The sequence below is a fragment of the Musa acuminata genome, chromosome BXJ1-4 (genome assembly GCF_036884655.1).
Source record: "Musa acuminata AAA Group cultivar baxijiao chromosome BXJ1-4, Cavendish_Baxijiao_AAA, whole genome shotgun sequence".
In the NCBI taxonomy this organism is placed as follows: Eukaryota; Viridiplantae; Streptophyta; class Magnoliopsida; order Zingiberales; family Musaceae; genus Musa; species Musa acuminata.
Window position 1 is genome coordinate 41,667,533 of NC_088330.1, and position 23,016 is coordinate 41,690,548.

Consider the following 23,016-nt stretch of genomic DNA (forward strand, 5'->3'; position numbering starts at 1 on the left):
GGTCGATGTCAGTGGAGATGTCACTTGAGGGCCCCAGGCCTCCTAGTAATCCATTGGTAGGGGTGATGCTGCTTGCTGTCGTGCCTGGGGTGCTTGTCGTTGATGTAGAACTTGTGCCTGCAGCACTGGAGGAAAAAAAGCAATTAGAGAGAAGATATCAGACAGAATAATATACTGTTCAGAGAGAGAGAGAGAGAGAGAGAGAGAGAGAGAGAGAGAGAGATTTTTATACCTGGGAGTTGCAGGGTAGGTGCAACCACTGTAACCTGTAAGCAAAAGGATGGGAAGATAGAGATCAACACAGCAATTTACATGGGCAAATGTGTGGAGAGATGGGGGATTGAGTAGATAGATTCAAAGGCTTCCTTGGGTCTGTGGTGGTGAGAGTAGCAGTGCCTGAGAAATCACAGGCTCCTTTGTGCCTGCCCCTTCCTCTGGAAGTAACTGTTAGCAGCATAAGAGCAGTGGGCTCTCACTGTATTAGGGTTCCAACAAGCTCCATTTTGGTGAATGGCGATGCAATCAGCTCCTGCTCCACAAGCACAGACTAATGTCTTCTGCAAAGCAACATCAGCCATCTCTGGTTTGCAGACACACCAAGCAGCCTCTGCCACCAGAAGAAGCACAATCTATGATATCAATGTGTGAAATGTGGGGAGAAGAGTGACACCATTCCTCCACAAATATCAAATGAGAAACTAAAAATTGATCCTAAACATTTGTTAGAAACCGAGGAAGGATTAGCATCACCCACATTTTTGGAAACCACCGTGTTCCATGTAGTTTCTTAATGAAAGAAATATAGCATAGAGATTGACATCTTTCTGCAAACAAATACAGGACTGAAATCATCTCCGATTTTTTTTACTTGGAAAAAAGGCTTTTAGAGAAGGCCAGAAATAAATAGCAGTGCATTGTATACTATGAGCTTGAGAATGAAATGAGCAACCAAACTTTTAGTCCATCAAAAGGAAGGAAAACTAAAAGAAGAGGCCAGAAAAAGAAGAAGATCTCCAACAAAGGGAGCTCGTTACAAGAGATTCTGAAAGATGAGTCCAAGTGAACTAAAAGCTCACCTGATCCACCCGTCATGGCCAACACGAGAGCTACACAAGCTGGAGCAGCCATGAGAGAGAGTGAAAGAGAGATGGTAATGAGAGGTACTAGTGGAGACTGGGAAAACTGTGGACAAGGATCAGGAAATGGAAAGATGTAGATGGTGCCTTTGGGTGATCTGTGGCTCACCGCAAGGCCTTATAATTGCCTCACACACACTGAACAATTCAGTGCCTGCCGCTCTGCATACTTGCGTCCTCCTTTGCCTTATAATTGCCTCACACACACTGAACAATTCAGTGTCTGCCGTCTCCATATGCCCACAGTGGCATCATCATGTAGATTCCATGATTTGATGATCATTTCTCTGTCACCCGACTTCCGGCCAGTATCTTCTCCTTCTCCTCCTCGAGAAAATGGAAGGAGCAGCAATGCGTTTAACTGCACCTGCAAGTCGATCATTTTTTCCTTTTTTGAGGTGTAGTCTCGTTTAATTTTGTTATTGTTTATATTGTTTTTTATACTTGTAATCTGAACAACACACCCTAAAAAATGGACTTTTTAGGTTCTCCTATGTTACACAAGTTCAACTCAGAACAACACACAATATTTCCAGCAAGAGTGGAGCAGTAGTGACTTCAAAGTTGGAAGAGTGCTCAACCTTTGACAGAGGAGCGGATGGCCAATGGTTCACAGAGCTTAAATGCGAGACCTTTCTAACAAACTTCGAATATTTTATCCCCTTCTCCTCTGACAACACATCAATGAATGCTAAAACCTGATCAAAAGAAGCTCTCAGATCGCCGACCGTGTGGTTCTGGCTTTATGGGTTCGCCTGTGAAAGGATCATACTTGTAAGGTTCGCCTGTGAAAGGATCAAACTTCATTTGTCGGCGCTCGACAGGATGTTCCTTGGGGGTCAGATGCGAGCTGGATCCTATACCAGGTCCGTATCGCATGGAAGAAGCTGGAGCTCGGTAAGATGGTGTTATGTCTTCCAATTTCCTTACGCTTGATCGAGATGGCAGTGGACGATCATAGAGTGAAGACGAAGAAGAAGAAGGGAACAGAGCTGGAGATAACCTGTTCCTGCTAAGGGGCCATCAGTTCCTAAGGTCAGATACACATCTTGTATAAAATGGAAATTTTCACTGAAATCTTCCTAGTAATGCTTCTACAGTCTAATTGTTGCAGTTTGCTCAACAGAAAACGATCGTTGAGCTTTAAGAATCATGGCACCAACAAAACAGGAAAAAAAAATGCAAATTTAACAAGTATGTAAAAATGTCTATAGCCAAGAACAAATCTTAGGGGAAAGAAAATATGCAAATGAAAAATAGGAACTACGAACCAACAACAGTTAAAAGTAACTCTGAATGAGGTAAGGCCATATTGAAAAGATAGGATATCAGAAACCCTAAATTGTACAGAAGCCATAGAAGTATCATCGTCACATTAACATGCAGATGTTGTCAAAAAGTAATCTTACAAATGAGATGTTTCCTTTAGTCCCAAAAAAGAATTCGTGAGAATGTTAACTATTATTATCGTATGCAACTATTTTATCAACTCCTTTATTGTTTAGATAGGTCCTTGAGAAGTGCAACACAGAACAAGTGAATACCAAAAAGAAAATATAGATTAGTCAGAAATGTGATATGCAACATGGTTTTTCAAGTGACATTGAAAAGCAATCCACATCTGATGGCAAGGATGGATATTTGAAATTCTGGATAAGCATCAATAGGTTATTCATTCTAAGATCCTGGAAGAAGCTTTATTCCACATGAAAAGAGAAAAGATAACTGACCTAGAAGCAGAATGATCAATTTCTTCTGAACAAAGCTGGGCTCCTAGGCTAAGCAGCTCAGATTCCTTGGGCAAATCAATTCCTTCTGAACAAAGTCGGGCTCCTAGGCTGAACATCTTTCTTGTCTTTTGTGGCACGTAAGATGTGCTGCCTCGCTGACCAAACTTTTCAGCCTGGTGCTGCCAGAAAGATGTTCCAAGACAAGATGATGACATACAAAAACACTAAAGTCAGCAGAAAAGGATAACAAACATTATTAAGGTGGGAAATTTTAAATATATATATATATATATATATATATATATATATATATATATATATATATATATATATATAAAGCTATAAAAAGACCTTGGAAACCAGTGAAGCAAAGTATGCTCCTTTATCTTGTCTATCAGCACCCGATAACATAAACTGCCAGCCACAGCCAAGCAAGATGATGAGAATGCTACAGGAATATGAAAGAATTGGAACAACAGCATGAATACAACATTATAGACCTGATCAAGGACAGCAATAGCTGCTGACTCTGAAAGCTCTCTGAGACTAGTTATGCAACGAAGATTCAACTGCCAGCAAGTGCAGATGAGTCGGTTAGAAAAGAAAAACAGGTTTTCAAAATCCCAAGCAAGAAAATGGAAGATGGCCAATAAAATTTGGATGCTTGAAAGATTGACTGGTAGCTAAAAGTGGATAAGAAGAAAGAATGGGGAAGCATGAAAACACTTAAACTGCATAGACTGCATTACAGTCTTCCATGTGGATTTCTTCTTGGTTCTTCACGGACATTTAAGTACCGCTTACTGCTAGGATTTATTGCAGTTCTAGTGCCTACTTACATCATATCGAGTAGCAATGCCAACACGCAACACTTGAAGAAGGTGTTCCTTCACCACTGCTGGTAATGTGATAACAGCTGCTTCATATGGATCAATAGTGTCAGGTACCTAAACACCAAAAATGGGATGGAAAAAAAATAAGGGGTAATATCATCTGACTGCAAGATAGGGAGTTACAAATGTTCATATTATACTCAATTTCAGTGTACAATAGCATAAAACACTTGCTCTCTCTTTTCCTGAACAAGAAAAGTTGGAATATAAAAGGGACCAAATTAACCAAAAGGATCGAGCAAATACCAAGGCACAGAGCACAAAAATATTAAAACACATTCATATCAAAGAAAATATAAAAAATGTTGAAAAATATAAAACAATATTAACAAACCACAATGTCCCAATTATTTGGGGTAATCTATAGCAATCTTTTTGAGTCATTGAACTCTTGAAAAATATCACTAGTCAAACTAGGAGCTGTTAAACCTTTATTTTATCTTAGATCTTGCACAATCTGCTCTTGCATATCGACTCACTGTATCCAATTAAGGCATTTATAGAACTCCTTCGGACATGTAGTAGTTACGCTAACTTAAGAATGGGAAGAATGCAAAGATACTGCATAACATATAAATTTAAATACTATACAACAAAACATAGAGTATGCATTGAGACCAATTACTTCTGTAAATGATAAGATCTTTTGCAGGGAGTACAGAAGGGAAAAGGAATACCAATGGAAAAATGAAACAAATGCTGAAAATATCATATGAAAAGGAATACCAATATCAAGTACCAAAAGGAAAAACTTAATGTATTTGGAAATACTGGCATGCAGGAAACTTTAGCAAAAGGAAATGAAGGTTAAGTTTCTTGATTAAACAGAAACAGCAAAAGAAATACTAAAAACATTAATTTGTCATTAATTTGCTCTTGAAGCCACAATTAGGCAAGTGTCAAGAAAGTGTAACTTGTGCCAGGATGCATGATTTAAGAAATTGCATAAAGGCACAACAAGGCAAGTGTCAAGAACGTGCAACTCGTGCTACGACAGCATGATATTAAGGTCTTATAATTTTTTGCTACAAATGGAAGGACATTCAGTTTTACATGTTTTAACAGCTTTATTCATAAATAGTTAGAGAGCATAGAATATTAGTAACAGTACAACTCAAGAATAACAAACAACAAGAAACATGCATGCAAAAACATGCAAATTGATACAGTTGGAAGGGATAAAAAGTCAATTACTACCTGATCAACAAGTCTAGGTGCTTTTGATTTATGATCTAATGAATCTGAAATGTGGCCATCATACGAAGAATCAGACTGATCTCTGGACCTAGGAAGAGGCTTATTTTTTGGTTCATCACGAGGTCGTTTGCCCATTTCTACGGGCCTTGCAACTGCAACCTATTGCAGGAGCATCCACCAAGTTTGTCAGCACAACATACAGAATTTAAGGGGAAGTTTTAATAAAAGATAAGTTCTAAACGATACTTTGAAGAGAACAATTACTTTTTGATACAAAAGTACAATTAAAGAGCAATAAGGAGAACAATCAGCCCTCGTTTACATGCCTGGATCTTAAACTTTGGACCTCTACGGGGTCCCTGTACTATTTTTCCATCCATTTCTTTGATTGCATTATCAAGATCCTGTAAAGAGAAAGCAACAGATCAAACATGATGCAAAAAAACAGGAATATAACCAGATAAGCAAAAACAAAGATGAACGGAAATGGAGGTATCTATATTTCTGCTATTGTTTGAAAAGATTTCATGTCTATGAGGAATAAATATCCTAACTTAAGGGGACACCGTTACAGACATGACAACAGATTTATGATTGTACGAAATGAAATGATATTAACACAAGCGAACTTTCATTAGGAAGATAAAATCCATATATAAAAGAGTACTCACTGCACGCTTAGCAAAATGAACAAATCCAACTGGGAAGTGGCCTTTTCTTGATAGTGCCACCCTCTCAACCTGAAAATACAGTATCAATCACTTTTCAATTTCAAAGTTAGTGTCAATTTGTACTTCAAATATGTAGTGCACCTTTCCTAGTGGATCAAATAGCTTCTTTAAATACTCTTCGTCAGCATCGTTTGGAAGATTTCCAATGAAAGCAGCCTTAATCTGGAATGGAGATAACAAAATTTAGGTAAGTTGGAAAACAACTGAATAGCAAGTCAGTCACACGGTTACTTCTCTTCCAAGAAAAAGAGGAAACATCCAATACCCATCCGATACCTTTGATAGTTCTTCCGGATCAATTTCAGGCTCCTTCTCAGCCCAATCTATTACAGGATGCCACTTACCAGCAAGTAGAAAGTCTGCTTTTGATCCAATGCGATATGCACGTGCTGCAGCCTGTGATTGAATTTTTTAAGAGGACAAGATCAAATTGCCTATGATGTGTAGGGCGATGGGAATATGGATTTTGATATTTTGTTTATCGAAGATGACATAATATAAGATCAAGATCCCAAAGGTCAAATGCATCTTCATTTTAAGTAGTGAAGGAAAAAGCAACAGGGATGGAGAATGCAGATTCAGATGACTGAAAGTTCAAGATTGGAAATTATTTTAATCCAAGATTATGCAGGATATATGATAAAAATTTTGGAGTATGGAATCGAAGACAGATTTAAAACTATATCCAAGTTATATTATAATACAACCTCAGTTATGAGGTTATGCTTCAAAAGTAGTTATGATTTGATGAAAAAGAGAAATAGGACTGCAGAGCCTTGAACAGCCACACCAAAAATTGTAGATATGCAAAATTGCAAATCTAGGTAAACAACTTTGGGGTTGCTATTGTAATATCACTCCTTTTTTAACCTCGGTGAATAGGATTCAAGTGATGGAAACATCTTTTCGTTTGCAACAGTAAGAGGCCCCGCCCCGTACAAAGGAACCCACATTGGAGGGAGCCACAACACTGGCCACCCTTCGTTTTGAGTAAACAAATTAACAAGGAAACTTAGATGTGAGATAACTCACATGAATACCGCAAGCTTTTGAGTTTAATTAAGCAATGAGACAAAAGTAAAGTCTCATAAAAGGTAAACAAACAAAAGATCAGCAACTTTGGTTGAAACTTTCCATCCTAGTTTTCTAAGGGCACAAGAATTAAGATTGTACTGGATTAGTATAAAAAAAGATGAGATAATAAAAATCTGAACTGTCACTTAAGTTACGAACTAAAGATGAATGACTGCCAACAAATTCAGAACCCCGAATGTGAAGAACACATTTCTCAAGAAACTCTTAGATTTCCTGTGAACCCAGTGTTTTATTTTGATGCTCCAACATGAGATGCAATTACCAGAATATCTCCCAAAAACTGAAATCTGCCAAAACATTTAATTGCTCAATATAGCTTCTTGATTCTTCATACATAGTGGGTCTATGCACACGAATCTATTGATTGATAAGTCTTAGAAAAAACTATATAAGAGATCATAACAATATATTCACAAAATCATTAGTCCATAAGAATTAATTGAATCTCAAAGGTTTATTTCAGTGAGATAGTATCTATATGGAAAAATGTGAAATAACCGAAATGTTCCTCATTATTTATATATACATATACATATATATGCATATATTTATATGCAACTTATCATGCATCTTCTCTGTGATCATGTTCAGTTTCAATGATCCAATACTACATGTATCATGCAACCTGATCCTTCAGAATCAGCAGGCTCTAATATATAGGGCCTTGGGCAACCAAATAAAAAAACACCGAGTTCAACCCTTCAACATTGAAAATGTTAAATAACTGAATTTATTCTCATTGTAGTTCTTTTGATTTGTCATGCATGCTCAATGATCATGTTTATTTTCAATGATCCACTACTACAGCATGTGTAAGAATCAACAGGCTCTAACAGATATGGATGTACTTCACCAAAATAAAAGATGAGCTCGAGCCTCCTGGATACTTGTCCTAGTACCAATTACTCCAACAATCAAATTGTTAATAATCTTAGTTTATAGTCAACCAAGGTTCATTGAGTCTAAACGTCAGGAACCAACAAGTCAAACGAGAACAGGGTCAAGGTGATATGACACATTAGACTGCAAATTTCCTATAAGTAAATGTGTGATCAGGTCACAGTGTTACCATTCATTAGGTGAGTATAATCATTAGCATAAGGCATGGTGGCCTCCATGATTTTATGAGAGGTCTGAGCAGAAGGTCGCACCAGATACTGTTAATATTGATCTGCAAGTCTATCCTCGACAAATAGCGAAACATACAAAGATTGACAATGCATATACAAAAAAAAAAAAAACGGGATATTAGAATGACAATTTCAAAATGATTCAACTTCCACAGGATTCCAGCAAACACAGCCTAAGATCCATATTACCAAAGTATGGTCTCCTCTATTCAAAAGTTTGGCACGGGGATCTAACCTCCAACAATGAGGGAGATTCACGGTGTGTATTTAAATAAGGAGGTGGCAGAATTGAAGGATTAGATCAAATCCTTCAAGAGGCAATGAGACGAATATGGGGTGGCACTAATGTGTAACAGTTGAACAAGGCCAACAAGAATGAGTATCATCAATTTTTTATTTATAGCAATAGACGGGTGGTGTTTCATAAGTTAGTTAATGCTTCTGACAAGATCTAAGATACAAACTATATTGAAAATTTGATGGACACCATAGTAGAAGAGATCAGACCATAGTATATTGTCCAAATAGTTATCGATAATGGAGCGAATGTCAAGAGGGTTGGTTTACAATTGATGGAAAAAAGAAAAAAACATTGTTTTGGACTCTTGCAACACATTGTATGGATCTAATGTTGAAGAATATTGGCAAGCTAGCATCAATCAGCAAGTGTGTAGCTCGAGCATAGTCAATTACAAAATTTATATATAATTATCATTGGGTCCACTCTTTAATGCAAAAGTATGCAAATGGTGAGATACTCCGACTTGGAGTCACTCGGTTTGCTACCAATTTCATTGCCTTAAAGTCATTATAGCAAAAGAAGTAGGGCCTCAAGGCAATGGTCACATTACAAGAATGGTCTGATACTAGGTATTCAAGATTGAGCGATGAAAAAAAGATAGAAAAGACTATTCTTTCTACTAGATTTTGGAAGATCGTGAATGAAATCATAAAAAGTGTGAAACCACTTTAAGTTGTCCTTAGTAAGGTCGATATGGACAAGTGTCCATAGATGTCTTATCTTAAATATATGTTGATTACAGTAAGAGAAGAGGTCAGGAAAGTATTCAAAAATGATTTTAAGACCGACTAATATTTACAGATCATTGATCGTAGGATTGAAGTTCATATGGATCAAGATATCCATAATATAGGTAAATTTATATTTAGTGTAATTTAATTTAATTTTTATTGTATAAAAAATTTCTACAAACAAAATTATGTCTTGCAGTGTATTATCTAAACCCGACAATTCAATATCGATATACTTTTGGAACGCAAAATGATTTACTAAAAACACTAAGAAATGTTATATATCAACTCTTATCAAACACTACTGATGCAACCGATGCTATTATGGAGGACCGATTATTTCAAGATATAAGTGGTTCATTCTCCGATGTCGTAGCTATATTGTGTCGTTACACTATAGATCCTGGTAAGGAAAAGTTACACATATTGATTATCTACTATATTTGATATTAATTATTTATTATGCTAATAAGGTCTTATTTATATCTTTTTATAGTTGAGTGATGGATACACTTTAGAGGGGATGCACTAAATTTAAGGAAGGTTATTGTTCGTGTACTTTCACAAACGACAACATCTAGTGGTTACGAACGTAATTGGTCAACGTTTGTATTGATTCACACGAAGATCTGCAACAAACTATCATATAAATAGTTGAAGAAATTGGTATATGTCCACTATAACATGCGGCTAAGGTTATGATGTGTTGAGCTAAACAATGAGCTAGAGGAACTAGAGATTGATCCCATTAACATTCATTTCTACAACGAAGATTCAGAGCCGATGTTAGAATGGGTCGAAGCGACGGAGAACCAAAAGGATCCTCTACTTGATAAGGTGAGAGATCCTTAATGTCGTTCGCATTTTATCACTGAGACAATAAAAAAAGAGGAAGCACGTCCCCCAACAGGAGGAAAATCCCTCTTGGTGAGAACGTGGCGGAAGGAGCCAGACAAGATCAAGTCAAACTACCCTAGGAACTAGAGACACCCAACCGTCAAAGTCGTTCGCCCAATGTACAAAGGCAAAGGCAAAGGGGAAAGCAGTAGCATCAGCTGCAATGTTGGAAAGAATCAAGTCCGGTGAGGAGACACCTTCATAATCGCATTCAGCAACTCACTTGGTCCAAAGACATGGCAGCGATGTGGACAGCAGTGCCTCGACCGATGATGGTGACGACGTCGAGGAGTCGTTGGTCCCGTCTACACAATTTGAGGGTGGTGCATGGACTGATGAGCAATATTTTACATATGCCACCCAAGATTCAGATCATCGAGATCGATGAGGTACTGGTCGAGTTTATGCACGGAAAGGGAAGGGAAAGCAGGTGGATGATTTTTAGCAGATGCGATAGAGCCTAGACGACGTAGACACAGAACGAGTACATCGTATTCACAACCGTCGTATTATGGAGAATCTTATAGCCAACTGTGGTACAATGATAGTTGATCATACATCTCCAAGCAACAGCATAATACGGAGCAACCGATTGGTAACGAAAGTAGAAGTTTTGACATTTACCAATACATGCCTCAGGAGCCGCCTTGGACACGTGATTCATAACGATCAACCTACAACCATCACTACATTGATGCACCAATGGTATACGGTGTATCAATACACTATGTCATGGGATCAATTTTAGGATTTAGTCCAACAAATATATCATACCGATATACAGATACATAGGATCGAAGATCCCGATCCACCACCCGTAGAGACCGATCATTCGTTTTGGTGGTAGAATCAGGAATATCTACACATGTGATTACTTAATTCATTTGAATCTTAAGGTTTAAGTTGTATACAAAATAATCTCACAATTCGAATAATTTTTTTGAAGATAATTCAATATTAACAGAAGGACGATCCGAAATGGATCAAAATTACGAGCCTTGCACAAAGCTACTCCTTAAAGCCCGAAAAAGATATGTGACACTATTCTTACCTAATTTACATTAGTTTTGCTAAAACTATACTAAATGTATATTTATTTCTAACTTAAAAATCCTATCCTAATTTTTTGTTCTATTTTTCAAGTATTTTTGGAGGGTTTTATGTCTATTTTAGATGTATTGCTCGGTACGTTGGCACGATACCATACCGAGCAAAGCTCGGTAACACTAATACGGTACGAGATTAAAAACCTTACTTGTAGCTATGCTTATTACTATGTCATTACATGCTTCCAGAGCAAAACCAAGTTCACAATCATTGTTTGTCAATAGGATTTTGTCAATGAGAATCGCATAAGTGAACTTGCCATAATAAAGTCACATGTCAATCCTTTCAGTTAGTAACTTGTCCACTGTACAAAGGGAAATGACCTTGTCATTATCTAACAAATTAGGTTACTGTTGTGAAAAAGGAGACTCAGTAAATGAGGCTGCCATCATGCAGGGCAAGGGGAGGATGAATGTTTGCAGTCTTACCTCTACAAGTACAAAGGCTATTTTCATGACTTGAACCTCAGTAACCCATGCGACTATCTCATAGTATACTAAAAATTGGTTGTCCAGTAAATTTAGATGGAAAATGGTTATAGTTCAACTTGATAAAAGAACCTAAAGTTTAGTACTCCACTATGAGCTTGCAGATCCCTTTTTCAGATTCCTAGAAGATAAATCTTTTCACACTAAAGATCATCCTTCTCCAAGACTCATGAAGAACTGGAATTATATTCCGAAGAACGGAAGATGAAAAAGTTACAATGGTGAACATATTCATCAAGGATTAAATTGGTTTCCTCAAGATAAAGCATAGTTTTCATCTATTAGCAATCATGGAGAAGATCCCAGAAGTATGTAATGCCAAACCCACAGCCATGAGGCACAAACATATCAGTAGACAGCTGAAGGCAAGCATAAGATTCTGGCTCTTAAAGGAAAGGCCTATTAATTTATGTGACGATCATTGCCTTCTTTAAGAAACTATCATCACTACAAACCCTGCAGTCCAGATATTTACACTTCAATCCAACAGTTTCCCAGAACAGCTTCAAGGTTCATCTATGCCATAAACCAAGCAGCAACAAAAACTGGCTGAGAGATATAGCAGTATCCAAGCAGATCCATCCACATCAGCATATAAGAACTGCTAGTTGTCCGTTATTGTAGACCAAAGAATGATGATACATTTATTTAATCTCTCTGATGGATATCAGAACCTTGAAACTGTAAGATTAGCTGTTGCAAACAGAACTATATATTCAATCTTAATAGTCGATGAACATACTATCAAAATTTTGTTCCAATAACACAGAAATAAGTTATGCCAACTGAAGGGACTTAAATCAAAGTCAGCTGGGGAAAAAATTGCAATTAAATTTAAACCACTTGAATTTTATAATGTTTGTTTGCAACTATAACATAGACCTCAACAATGATCAAAGGTCAGATAATTCACATCAACTCCCTCTCACATGGATTAATCATTATAAAATCAATGATCTAGAAAATAAATAGAGTAGAAGGATAGGACTGTTTTCACCGATCACGTGATATTCACTCGTATCAGAGTACACATGAGGCAAGCATTTTTTTCCATGTGCATATACATGCAACATGAATGAACAACAGCATCTGATATCAGGTTAACTGTACAAACTATCTGTATTAGGGAATGACATAGGGAATGTCATATGTCCATGCTGCACAGATACAATATCATCATCTTCTTGAAGCATCAGCAACAAGGGGTACTTGATTGACATAATGCTCATGGACAAACTTCATGGATGGACATAATGGTCAGGTAGTTAGCAGCAAATTATAAGCAGATTTTGTATTAGAGTAAAACAGAACACCTATTGCTCTGCAACTCTGTAACTAAGATATGAGTTGTTGATTGTCGTCCAACATGTTTACAGTAAAAGATCGATTTGTTAGCTTATAAGAAAGATGAATGTGCAACAATAAGATAATGAGAAGCACAACTATGAGGAATAAGTTTTAATGTATTTCCCCTCTTTACTGGCATATATTTGGATGTTCACAAAGGAGTACTAGGTCAACAATTGAGTCCATACCAGCCAATAAAATGTAGCAGGAATTTAGAAAAGAATAGGAGAATCACATGACAAGTTGTTCGACAGGCAAAAAAAATTCAAAGAATTGCTGGAAAGTAATGCTATCAACAACACTTAAAGGAAGAAAAGGAACAAATAAGACGTGTGAATGTACTTTAACTAACAGATGAGATTGTTGAAGACCTGCAAGATAAATTAAGTAATGAGTTTACACAATACAACTTCACTAAATTATCAACTTTTTTGCAATAACTACTGACTAAAGAAAAATCACACAAAATAGGAAAAAATATAGGTGATTGTATAGAAAATGTGTGGACCTAAGACCTTAATAAAGAAGCCATCGAGTACAAGAGATATCATATCAACTTTGAAAATTCAGTATCATCTGGAGTGACTTGAAGTCTAGTTCCAAAAACCCATAAACCAACAGAGTTTTCCAGAATTAGATTTTCATGAAAAAGCGTGAAATGAACTATCAATTTCTTACTGCATGAGATGAGAATTGCACAAAAGCAAATCCTCGATTCAGTCTCCTTTTCCCTGCCGCAAAATCTTCAGCACTAGGATACATTGCAAGGTTTACTGACAACACATCTTTAAATGCCTGCAAAGCAAAAGGTAAGTTGTAAAATCAAAATCAGCAAGTGAATCCATATAATTATAGCTATCTCAGACCATCTTAGTACCTGGCGAACCAATTTATCAAATTCTTCCAAGCTCCAATCTGACATGCACAAGAAAATTTATATTTAAATAGGTGTTCGAAGAGCCACTTATGAGAAAAGTGACAAAATGTCTATAGCATGAAAGCAGTTCTGAAGCACTTCAAGGCAGCACTTCCAGATATATATCTTGTATAGTTAGGTACGCATTCCACTACAACTATGGCAGGATAGCACCCTACAACACTACGAAAATAGTGAGACTGTGGAATGCCTAACATATTGATTATGTACTTTCTCTTTCAGAAAGCAAAGAATCACCGAAATATTTGAAGTTTTAAAGAGTCTCAAATCAAACAAAGCACCATCCACATGCCGCCTACAGCATGGAACAATACCATGCCAACACAGGATGCTGGCAGAAGTGAACTAGAGGAGGAAAAAAGATGGAGAGAAAGAATACAAAAAGATATGAGAAGAGGTGGGGGAACCCAACAGAACTTTCTCCAGCACTCACTCTGAACTCAGAAACAACAATCTCCTAAACTGACCAGGCTGAAGTGGACAATGAGTCCTTTGTGTGGTAACCTCTCAGAACTCAGAAATCACAATCTCCTATGGTAATAAGTGCCTACCTCCATTGATCTCTGAGTGATCACCATGATTATTTCTAAAATGCTAGTCTGATAGAACTTATAAAAGACTGATTTCAGTTGTTTACAATTTAAAAGATGATCCATTGGTTCACTCCTTAACTGATACAAAGGGAAAAGATATCCCAAAAAACAAAGGGTTTTTCATTATGTTAATAAGACCTGGTTTGATGTACCATCTCCATATGCAAATACAAGGATACTATGAATATATAAATATCTTTTACTATAAAACCAAAAACATGAATATGATCGTAAACCTATAAGGCATCTGATTTATGTATCACTGATGCTTGATGCTACAGAAAATGTATACACAAATGATGAACCAGGTTCTACCTTTATGAAGATTTCCAAAAAACAAGGAATCTTGATCTGAAGAAAGAGCAACACGAATACTCTTTCCATGGACCTGAAACAGGAATAAGATGGAAAAACAGGTGTTTTCATGATAGTGCTTCAAGCATTTACTAAAATAATGTCATAACCAGTAGTTCACAGCTAAGAGGTAATCTAGGTTCGTTTGGAAAGATTGAAAGTACGAAACAAAACATGAGAAAATTCCAAGCTCAATTAGTTATCCTATAGGCTATGACTAATCTTGTTACGAGAATATATATAACTCGATAATATACATGTACATAAGCAATCAAGGGCAGAGAACCAATGTCTAACAAATAGAGAAAAATATGAGGAAAGCTCTATTCTTGCAAGCTGAATTTGTATCATAAACAATGAACTAATTTTCCTTCAAATCCTTCTTACATTTATCATGGACCATCTAATGCCCTAATAGATCCCTGCTCTTTTGTTTTTTTGAGTTGTATCAGTGAAGAACAGAGGAATGACAACCACACGAAGCAACCATAGCTGCTGCACTCAGCTGTTTCCAATCACGACATTGTCCCATTTACCACAGAACAGATGCAGACCTTAGTTTGAACCTCAGAAAGAATTTACATCCAAACACTAAATGATATCTACATAAAATATAAGGTTTTCAGAGGATGCAAAACCGAGAAATTCCACATGATGCATGTAATATTAAGTTTCACAAAATCTCAAACATAATCAAGGACAAACTACGTTCTGTTCCCCCTTAATGCAAAGGCAATGCTGATTTGACACTGAGAGAATTTGACCAGTCCTTATGCCCCACTTCAACCCAACACCATAAATGTGAAAAATGCTAGCCCTTAAATTAGGAGCCTTTTGCCATTGATACCGGCAGCAGGGAATAAAACTTGGATCATTAAAAGTAAAAACAAAAAAATTGGAAGATAAAGTAGTATAGCTGCTGAATACTGATCAAGAAAAATGAAGAAAGTTTTTCTTCAAAATAACCAAAACTGTAAAATGGCTCAAAGTTGTAGTTTATGCCAAAAAAAAAAAGAATTGATAATAACACTGTAATCAGATTTTACATATAGGACAGAAAATGGCAGCTTCTATAATCCTGACACCGAATGCTAAGCTAGTTCAACCAAGGTTCTCAATTTCGGTCTGTACTGGTATACCGAAACTTGCTCGGTATGGTACATATCGAGGTGTACCGATGGTAAACTCGGGTGTACCAACTGGTATACCTCGATAACGGTCGAAATCTAGGGCGTACCAACCGGTACACCTCGATAACAATTGAAATCCAAGGCGTATCGACCGGTATGCCTCGGTAACAATCGGATTTCGATCGTTACCACTCGATATAGACCTCATATTGCCCGATATGGGGTCAAAACATCGGTACCGCCCGGTAGAGGGTGGTACACATACCGGTATCCTCTTGGACTAGCACGTACGGTACACATCGAAATTGAGAACCCTGAGTTCAACAAATCTTAATTTATTGGACTACAAAACTAAATTAAAAGGATGAACAATATGTAAACGAAAGATACTGTGCACATATAGATGTCAATTTTTACCATAACTCCATCGTTCTCTTTGTAAGCTCTGAATGCTGCTTCCTTTGTTGTAAATCGCACAAAACAAAATCCCTGAGCAAGGAAACATCAAGTTCTTAAATAAATATCTGAAATAAATAATACTGTCCATACTAAATTCCTTTTCATCATATGAAAGAATACTTCCTTCAGTGGATGTATGCAAAAAAAATATATTCAAAAACAGCTCAAACCTTAGAGTTACCCTCCTGGTCCTTGATCATCCTCAACTCAATAATCTCCCCATAAGGAGAAAATAGCTGCAGCAAAAACCAATATGCATAATTTCAACCAACAATGTAGAAACAGAAATGTTATCGGTCATTCTTTAACTGAGAATTTCGACTGAAAAAACAAAATCAAGGATGCAATTAAAGAAATACTAATAATTTTCTCTCTCTCTTTATCAACAAATGCTCATCCACATACCAAAGCTAAAAACCATATTACATTATCATTTTAGGCAACAAGACAATATATATTGGGTCATTTGTCTTAGCTTATGTATTTATTAGTCCATGAATCAATTCAAAAAAGCATTGCCAATCACAATAAAACAAGAACTTTACCTAGACTGACTCTCTTGGAATCAGCGAATAAAAGAGATGACAACTAGCATCCAATGTGAAAAAGATACACACCCAAGAAAATGTACAGTTACATAATAAGAAGGTCATGTTCTCTTTTGTAATGTGCTACCTATGGGCTCATTGGGCTAATTCATACAATCAAACTGTATCAAAATGCAACAAATGAACCTACAAAAGTTTAATATGTGTAAACATAAAGGAACACAAGAGTGAAAGGCTTATCCACCACAATTAATTCAGGATCTCGTTCTGCATATTGTCTTGATGGCAAAGAAAATGAAACCAATTTTACTGAGAGGCACAAAATAACTAAGTCCAAAACAATGCAAAGAAAAATTACCTCATGGATTATACTCTCAGTTACGGATCGAGGAAAACCACCAACAAAGATCTCTGACCCTTTAACACGATGTCCTGTCCAGACAACCATTATACGACAACAATTTCCTATCTACTGGTGACGCAGTACAAAACCAGTTAAGAAAAGCTATATCAGCAGAAAAAGGCTCGCCTTGACTGGAGAATCCACCTGATGTGTAATTTGTCTGTAAAATCAGATCAATTGATCAGTATCATTCGTTTAGTCACAACAACTTAGCATTTTTCAACAACGTTGAGAAGATAATGAAATTCGTAAGTTCATTGTGAACAGATGTTGCAGGTACACACAATTTGTGTGTTGGCACTGACACAAACAGGTAACAAGAATAAGCAAAAGAAGTGGAGTTATCTAAGAAGAACCACAGCTAACAACCTATATCAGGCAGCAGGAAACCCAGTCCACATACAAGTTCATAGTAAATCAGTGGATAATAAAGCTACGGACAATCAAAATAATCTCACAAGTATCAAAGGTATCATCCTTTCTGGATCTGTAGAAACTCAAAATTCCTATGATTCCCAGTTTAAACTCCTTTCCCTTTACACTCCTACTTGCCCAGATAACAAGACCCTCAATTATCTTTTCTTGCATTCGCTTGGCCCTATGCTGATGGTGGGTCCTCACAATCGGCCTTATCTCCAAGACACCAAGGGCAACCTGAATTTTCTGGACCTAATGCTGTACAGCCCATCCATATACATGTGTAATGCAGCAAGGTCCACATTGTCTTGGGGGTTCTGCGGAGTGGTGGTTGTTCCTTCAGAGAGGCTTTTGTATTAAGGGTTTCCAGACTATTCTTGGACTTTGGTCGGTAGAATCACAAAAATAACGTGTTTCTTGTGTCTAATCGTTCCTTCCTTTTCTCTTAAGATGTAGTCCCTATTTTGATCCTTCGCTACAATCATAGCGTTCAAACTCCCTTTCCTTTGATTCGTTCTCTCTCTTCAGTATACCACGTCCCCATCGATCCCAACAAGGCTGTGATATTGGTGTTAAATTAACCAACAGAAATTGGCACCGTTAGCAGTTGGGGGATCGCATCCACGTGCATTTCCAGTCAAGTGCATTTAGAATCCCCTTCGATTCGATGGAAGGGACAAAAGGGAGGCATCTTGACCTCAATTCGTTGCTTTCGAGTTCGATTGGGTTAAACCATCGGGAAAGGATAAAAAGGCAGTGAAAGATTGATAAATAAATATTTAAAAAAATCAAGAAACAACAACAACTACGGGGAAGAAAGCAACATGATTAAGAAACAAGAATTCACTACCATCCCAATTCTACCACCAAAAGAAGGAGAGAAAAATCTTCTAGCAGTAATTTTTAGCAAGAAGCTGAGATAACGAAGAACGACCAATTAGAAGCCAGCAAAGGAGCAGAACAACCAGAAACCGATTACCTTCACCATCGTCGGAGAATTCGAGATGGAATCGAAACCCTAGACGTCGAGCAACACCGGGAGATGGAAGACCCCCAGTCGCACTGTTCCAAGGCCAGCGACTAATGGCAGTGAGCAGCTGGTTCAACTCTCCACATTACCGCTCCGAATCTGGGCCGGTCCACTGACCAATAACAACAAAGTAAACCGGCCGTACTGTTCAAGGCCGCTAGAAGCAGGTTTAAATCTCAAAATTACCCACGCTAAATCCGGTCCAAGCTCGGCCCATAATTTGCTGAGCCGGTCCAGTTACCTATAATAATATAATTGCCCCTCGAGACGGCCGCTGGAGTAGTGCGTCTGTTGTTCGTCGTCACCTTCCTCCTCATACCACTATAATATAATTATGCCTATCGTTTGTCGCAAGGAGCTTAAACTTCAATTCAGATTGACGATTCCACTAAATCTGTGATATATGATATTAGAGTCAGGTTGATAACTAAAAATAAGCCTTGCTTAGGTAGACAAACAAAAGCAATTCTCTTTGCTTGGTTATTGAATCGATACCAAAGTAACAATGTGATGAATCAAGTGAGACTACTCATGATGGAAATTTTCTTCACCTTATCGTCCAAGACGAGCATGGTATCCACATTGATGGTCAAGAAGATGAATCTACTGAAGTCAAGTTGAAAGGCACTAATGAAATGTAAAAGTCAATACATCTTAACAAGTTGTAGCAGACCTCACTGCAAAAGTCACTCACAGACATAGAGGTGGAGGAAACTCTTGTGGCCATTCACAAACATAACACTTGAGAGATGGTGCTCAACATGTTAAAATAATTTAAGAACTTCCTCTGATATGGTATAGTATTTTCAGATAATAAACCTTAATTCTGTTGAGATAATAGTGTTGATTATAACCATGTACCTTAAAGCGACTAGGTGGAAAGAAATGCAATCAAAGTATTATCATATTGACAAAAAAATTGAAATGGGAGTTACGAAACTAAGTTCATGCTTGAAAATACTAAGTTCATCATGTGATGAAAACTAAGACAACTTTATCATATTGCTTCCATCCAAGACATATCCAAAATGGATAAAATCTGTTTTTTTATACTTTAAAGTTGTCAACATGACAAGAGTCTCGAGGGGTTGATCTATGAATAACTCATTAGAAGATGCTAAAAAGAAACCCTACTGGGGATTAACTTTTGGAATGCAAGTTATGATGGTTGAACAATGACTTGTTTATATCACGGAGAATATGGTGTATGTGTCTTTAATCAACAATCTTCTACTTAAAAGCGTACTGGAATGTCATGACATTATCATGCCCTTGGAAACAACATTCTACTAGCTAAAGATAAGAGAGGCTGTAGAAAAATATATGAACATACTTCACTTGTTAATAAGGTAAGGTCAAGAGACAAAAACCTTTCGCGAGTCATTATCTATTCTAAATTATACTTCAAAAAATATATTCCTTGTTTGTTAAAAGTGAATATATTTAGGTTGATTTTGATGATTATCAATCGATATTCGAAACATATAACTTTCATTGCATCTCCTACTTCGTGGAGGAGATAATAAAGAATATCACTAAGGATGTGGTGAAGTATTAGGTTGTACCATAGGATAATATTAGTGATCAAGATTCAAGATTCTTAAGATGATTCTAAATGGAACTATTCAATCTACTTAGTTTCAAATTACATTTCTTCGTGAGTATGCACCCTTAGACCAATAGTTGAATAGAGAGAATAAATACTTTTCTTGAGTAATATTTGTGATATTTTATTAGTGTCAACTAAAAGGATCGAGTGAAGATCGTAGCTTAGTTTCCTTACAATTTGCAATGAAGCTCTATAAACAACAAAAACCCTTTTGAAGTACTTAGAAGATAACCAATAACTCCACATGCTTCGTGAATAATTGATTGATTATGAAAACCTTCCAACGGGTATCGATGGATTATGGGAGAGTTTATAATGAATGATTGCTAAAAGCTCATGACGTAATACTTTTATTACTCGAGCAGTTTATCTTTTATTATAGCCTAACAATATTATTTTCCTTATATTTTTTTCAATAAATATACATCCCAAACTATTTTGTTAACCATTAAGCCCATTAAGCTCAAACTATTTTTTCTATAAATGAGATAAAATAGCCTATTAAGCCCATGCCATAATAAGATTTTGGTGTCATTAGCTAGTAAAAAAAAGAAAAGGTCAATCATTTCAACACCCTATAATCTTATGAGTGATAAGGCTTTGATATAGAAGTTAGAGAGCTTGCCAACTTATGAACAAATAGTATTCATCAAGTCTTCTGAAAAATTGGGATATTGCTGATATTTAGAGCTATAATTTTCTATTTAAGAGCATTTCGGTTGCTTTCAATTGTTTGTTCCGTGCCTATCTCTCAAACAATGATGATATTTTCTCCATCAATCATTCATCCTTTTGACTATTTTTTTCTTATTTATAAGTCATTTTGGGATAGCTATTGCTTGGGTACCGAATAAGTTATAATTATTTTCACGTTTGACTCACTCCGGATAACATCCCGTGAACGCCACACCCACATGGGTTGTTCCAACCCATCTAAATAGTCTATGAAACCAACATAATGATTAAAATTATTTTCATGTTTTAAATTATAAAAAAAATTGTTCACCAAATAAATCATATATATATATATATATGTGGTGTATTTAAAATTTTAAGGTCTTAGAATATTGTCTGGTGTGTTTAAGATTGGAGGGCAAACATATCATTTAAAACAATGAGAGTACCGATATGTCAACAAAGAAGCATTAGTTACACGTTGTTGCCGAAAATTCCTTCATGCATGCGGTGATTAGCTATTACAACCGGACTTTTCATATCCGTTTCCTCCGCCTTCATCACCGGCCTAAACTTGGTGCGTGTATTGACTCGCCTCGATTGAGATTTCTCGTGTATAAATTGATGCGTTGTGTGGAGGAGAAACCACGATCAGGGTGGATTTGTGGCGATGGCTATGACTGCGATCAGTGTGATTGTCGTCATGACCTTTGCTCTCATGGCCATGGCAGTGATGGCACAGGGTCCATGGGACACTGCCGACGCCACTTTCTACGGCGACATGTCCGGCAACGCGACCATGGGTGAGTTCGGCTGCCTCTCCCTCTTTCTACTACTGCTCCTATGTCGTTGTCTTCCCCTCTCAGTCCAATGAGCAGATCACAAGAGCTGCATGCACGCAGAGGAGATTTTGCTGCAGTTAAATCGTGTTCATGGGGGGAGAGAGAGAGATATCTGACCATGTGTTTTGTACTGGTACAGGCGGAACTTGTGGGTATGGCAATCTCTTCGAGCACGGATACGGGCTGGCGAACACGGCGCTGAGCACGGTGCTGTTCAACGACGGGGAAATGTGCGGTGCATGCTTCGAGTTGAAGTGCGTAGCGGGACCCGACAGGTGCAAGGACGGGAGCACCATCGTGACGGCGACGAGCTTTTGCCCGCCGGCACCCGTCAGCCTGTGCAACCCGCCCCAGAAGCACTTCGACCTCTCCATGGCCATGTACATGAATATCGCCAAAGCAAACAATTCGGGCAGCATCCCCGTGCAGTTCCGGCGAGTACCGTGCGTCAGGGAGGGCGACATCGGATTCGAGTTCAGGGGGAACCCCTTCTGGATCTCGGTGCTGGTGTACAACGTGGCCGGCTCCGGCGACGTGGCGAACGTGTCGGTGAGGGGATCCAACACCACCTGGGTGCCGATGACGAGGTCGTGGGGACAGAGATGGCAGCTCAGTTTCAGGCCAGAGATGGTGGGGCAGAGCCTTTCGTTCCAGGTGACGACAGGCGACAACAATACGGTGGAGTCGGTCGACGTCGCTCCAGCGAACTGGCAGTTCGGACAGCGGTATACAGGCGGCCAATTCTGATGAGGAATTGGAGCAGAAAGCAAGGGAAACTATTAGTACATACAATATAAGGAAGCCACCTAACCATGCACGGGCTTCTTCACTGGCTTTCGAAGTCATATCTATTCCTGCACGCAGTTTAATATTTGCATTACCTTGCTTCAGTTTCAGAGTTCCGATCATGCATATTGTAATGAAAGCCACGGCTTTTAGTTTCAAAGAATTCACGCGAATTCTCTTAAGTCACGCGAACTTCCCCTGCTGTCATCAGGCACACGGAGTCCTAGTCGTCGATTCCAGTGATAGGGGTACATAGATTCATGCTGATCCCGTGATTAGTCTACGGAAAGGGGTACGACGGATCCTGCTGATCCCGTGAACCGAATGATTCACGGCGTTAGAGGAAACTGCCACCTTGAGATCTGTCGTGAGAATAACAGGTTGCGTGTTGTGTTCAGATCAGGTTAGATGCAGTCTCAGCATTGCCATCGTATATCTAGCATAGGCCAA

General features: G+C 37.8%; 2 protein-coding genes across 6 annotated transcripts; one reads left to right on the plus strand and one right to left on the minus strand.

Moving 5' to 3' along the window:
* Window positions 1–1,588: 1,588 nt before the first annotated feature.
* LOC103982534 (polyadenylate-binding protein, cytoplasmic and nuclear) lies at window positions 1,589–18,738 on the minus strand. Of its 5 annotated transcripts, none has more exons than XM_065179625.1 (18): window positions 18,604–18,738; window positions 17,334–17,367; window positions 17,163–17,236; window positions 16,427–16,492; window positions 16,215–16,286; window positions 14,629–14,701; window positions 13,661–13,698; window positions 13,462–13,578; window positions 5,964–6,083; window positions 5,769–5,849; window positions 5,628–5,696; window positions 5,283–5,360; window positions 4,957–5,115; window positions 3,706–3,813; window positions 3,367–3,435; window positions 3,218–3,280; window positions 2,867–3,039; window positions 1,589–2,148 (listed from the first exon to the last, which is right to left on the minus strand). In XM_065179625.1, exons 1-18 carry the CDS (start codon window positions 18,610–18,612, stop codon window positions 1,839–1,841), a joined length of 1,713 nt encoding a protein of 570 aa, XP_065035697.1. In that variant the 5' UTR covers window positions 18,613–18,738; the 3' UTR covers window positions 1,589–1,838. The 5 variants fall into 5 exon arrangements, with proteins under 5 accessions (XP_065035697.1, XP_009397757.2, XP_065035686.1 ...); XM_009399482.3 differs by having other exon boundaries at window positions 1,589–2,145; window positions 2,867–3,045; XM_065179614.1 differs by having other exon boundaries at window positions 2,867–3,045.
* Window positions 18,739–21,392: 2,654 nt separating this feature from the next.
* Window positions 21,393–22,670, plus strand: LOC103982532 (expansin-A9-like). Its single transcript, XM_009399480.3, has 2 exons — window positions 21,393–21,741; window positions 21,920–22,670. The coding sequence occupies exons 1-2, from the start codon at window positions 21,609–21,611 to the stop codon at window positions 22,525–22,527; spliced, it is 741 nt and encodes a 246-aa protein (XP_009397755.2). The 5' UTR covers window positions 21,393–21,608; the 3' UTR covers window positions 22,528–22,670.
* The last annotated feature ends 346 nt before the right edge of the window (window positions 22,671–23,016 follow it).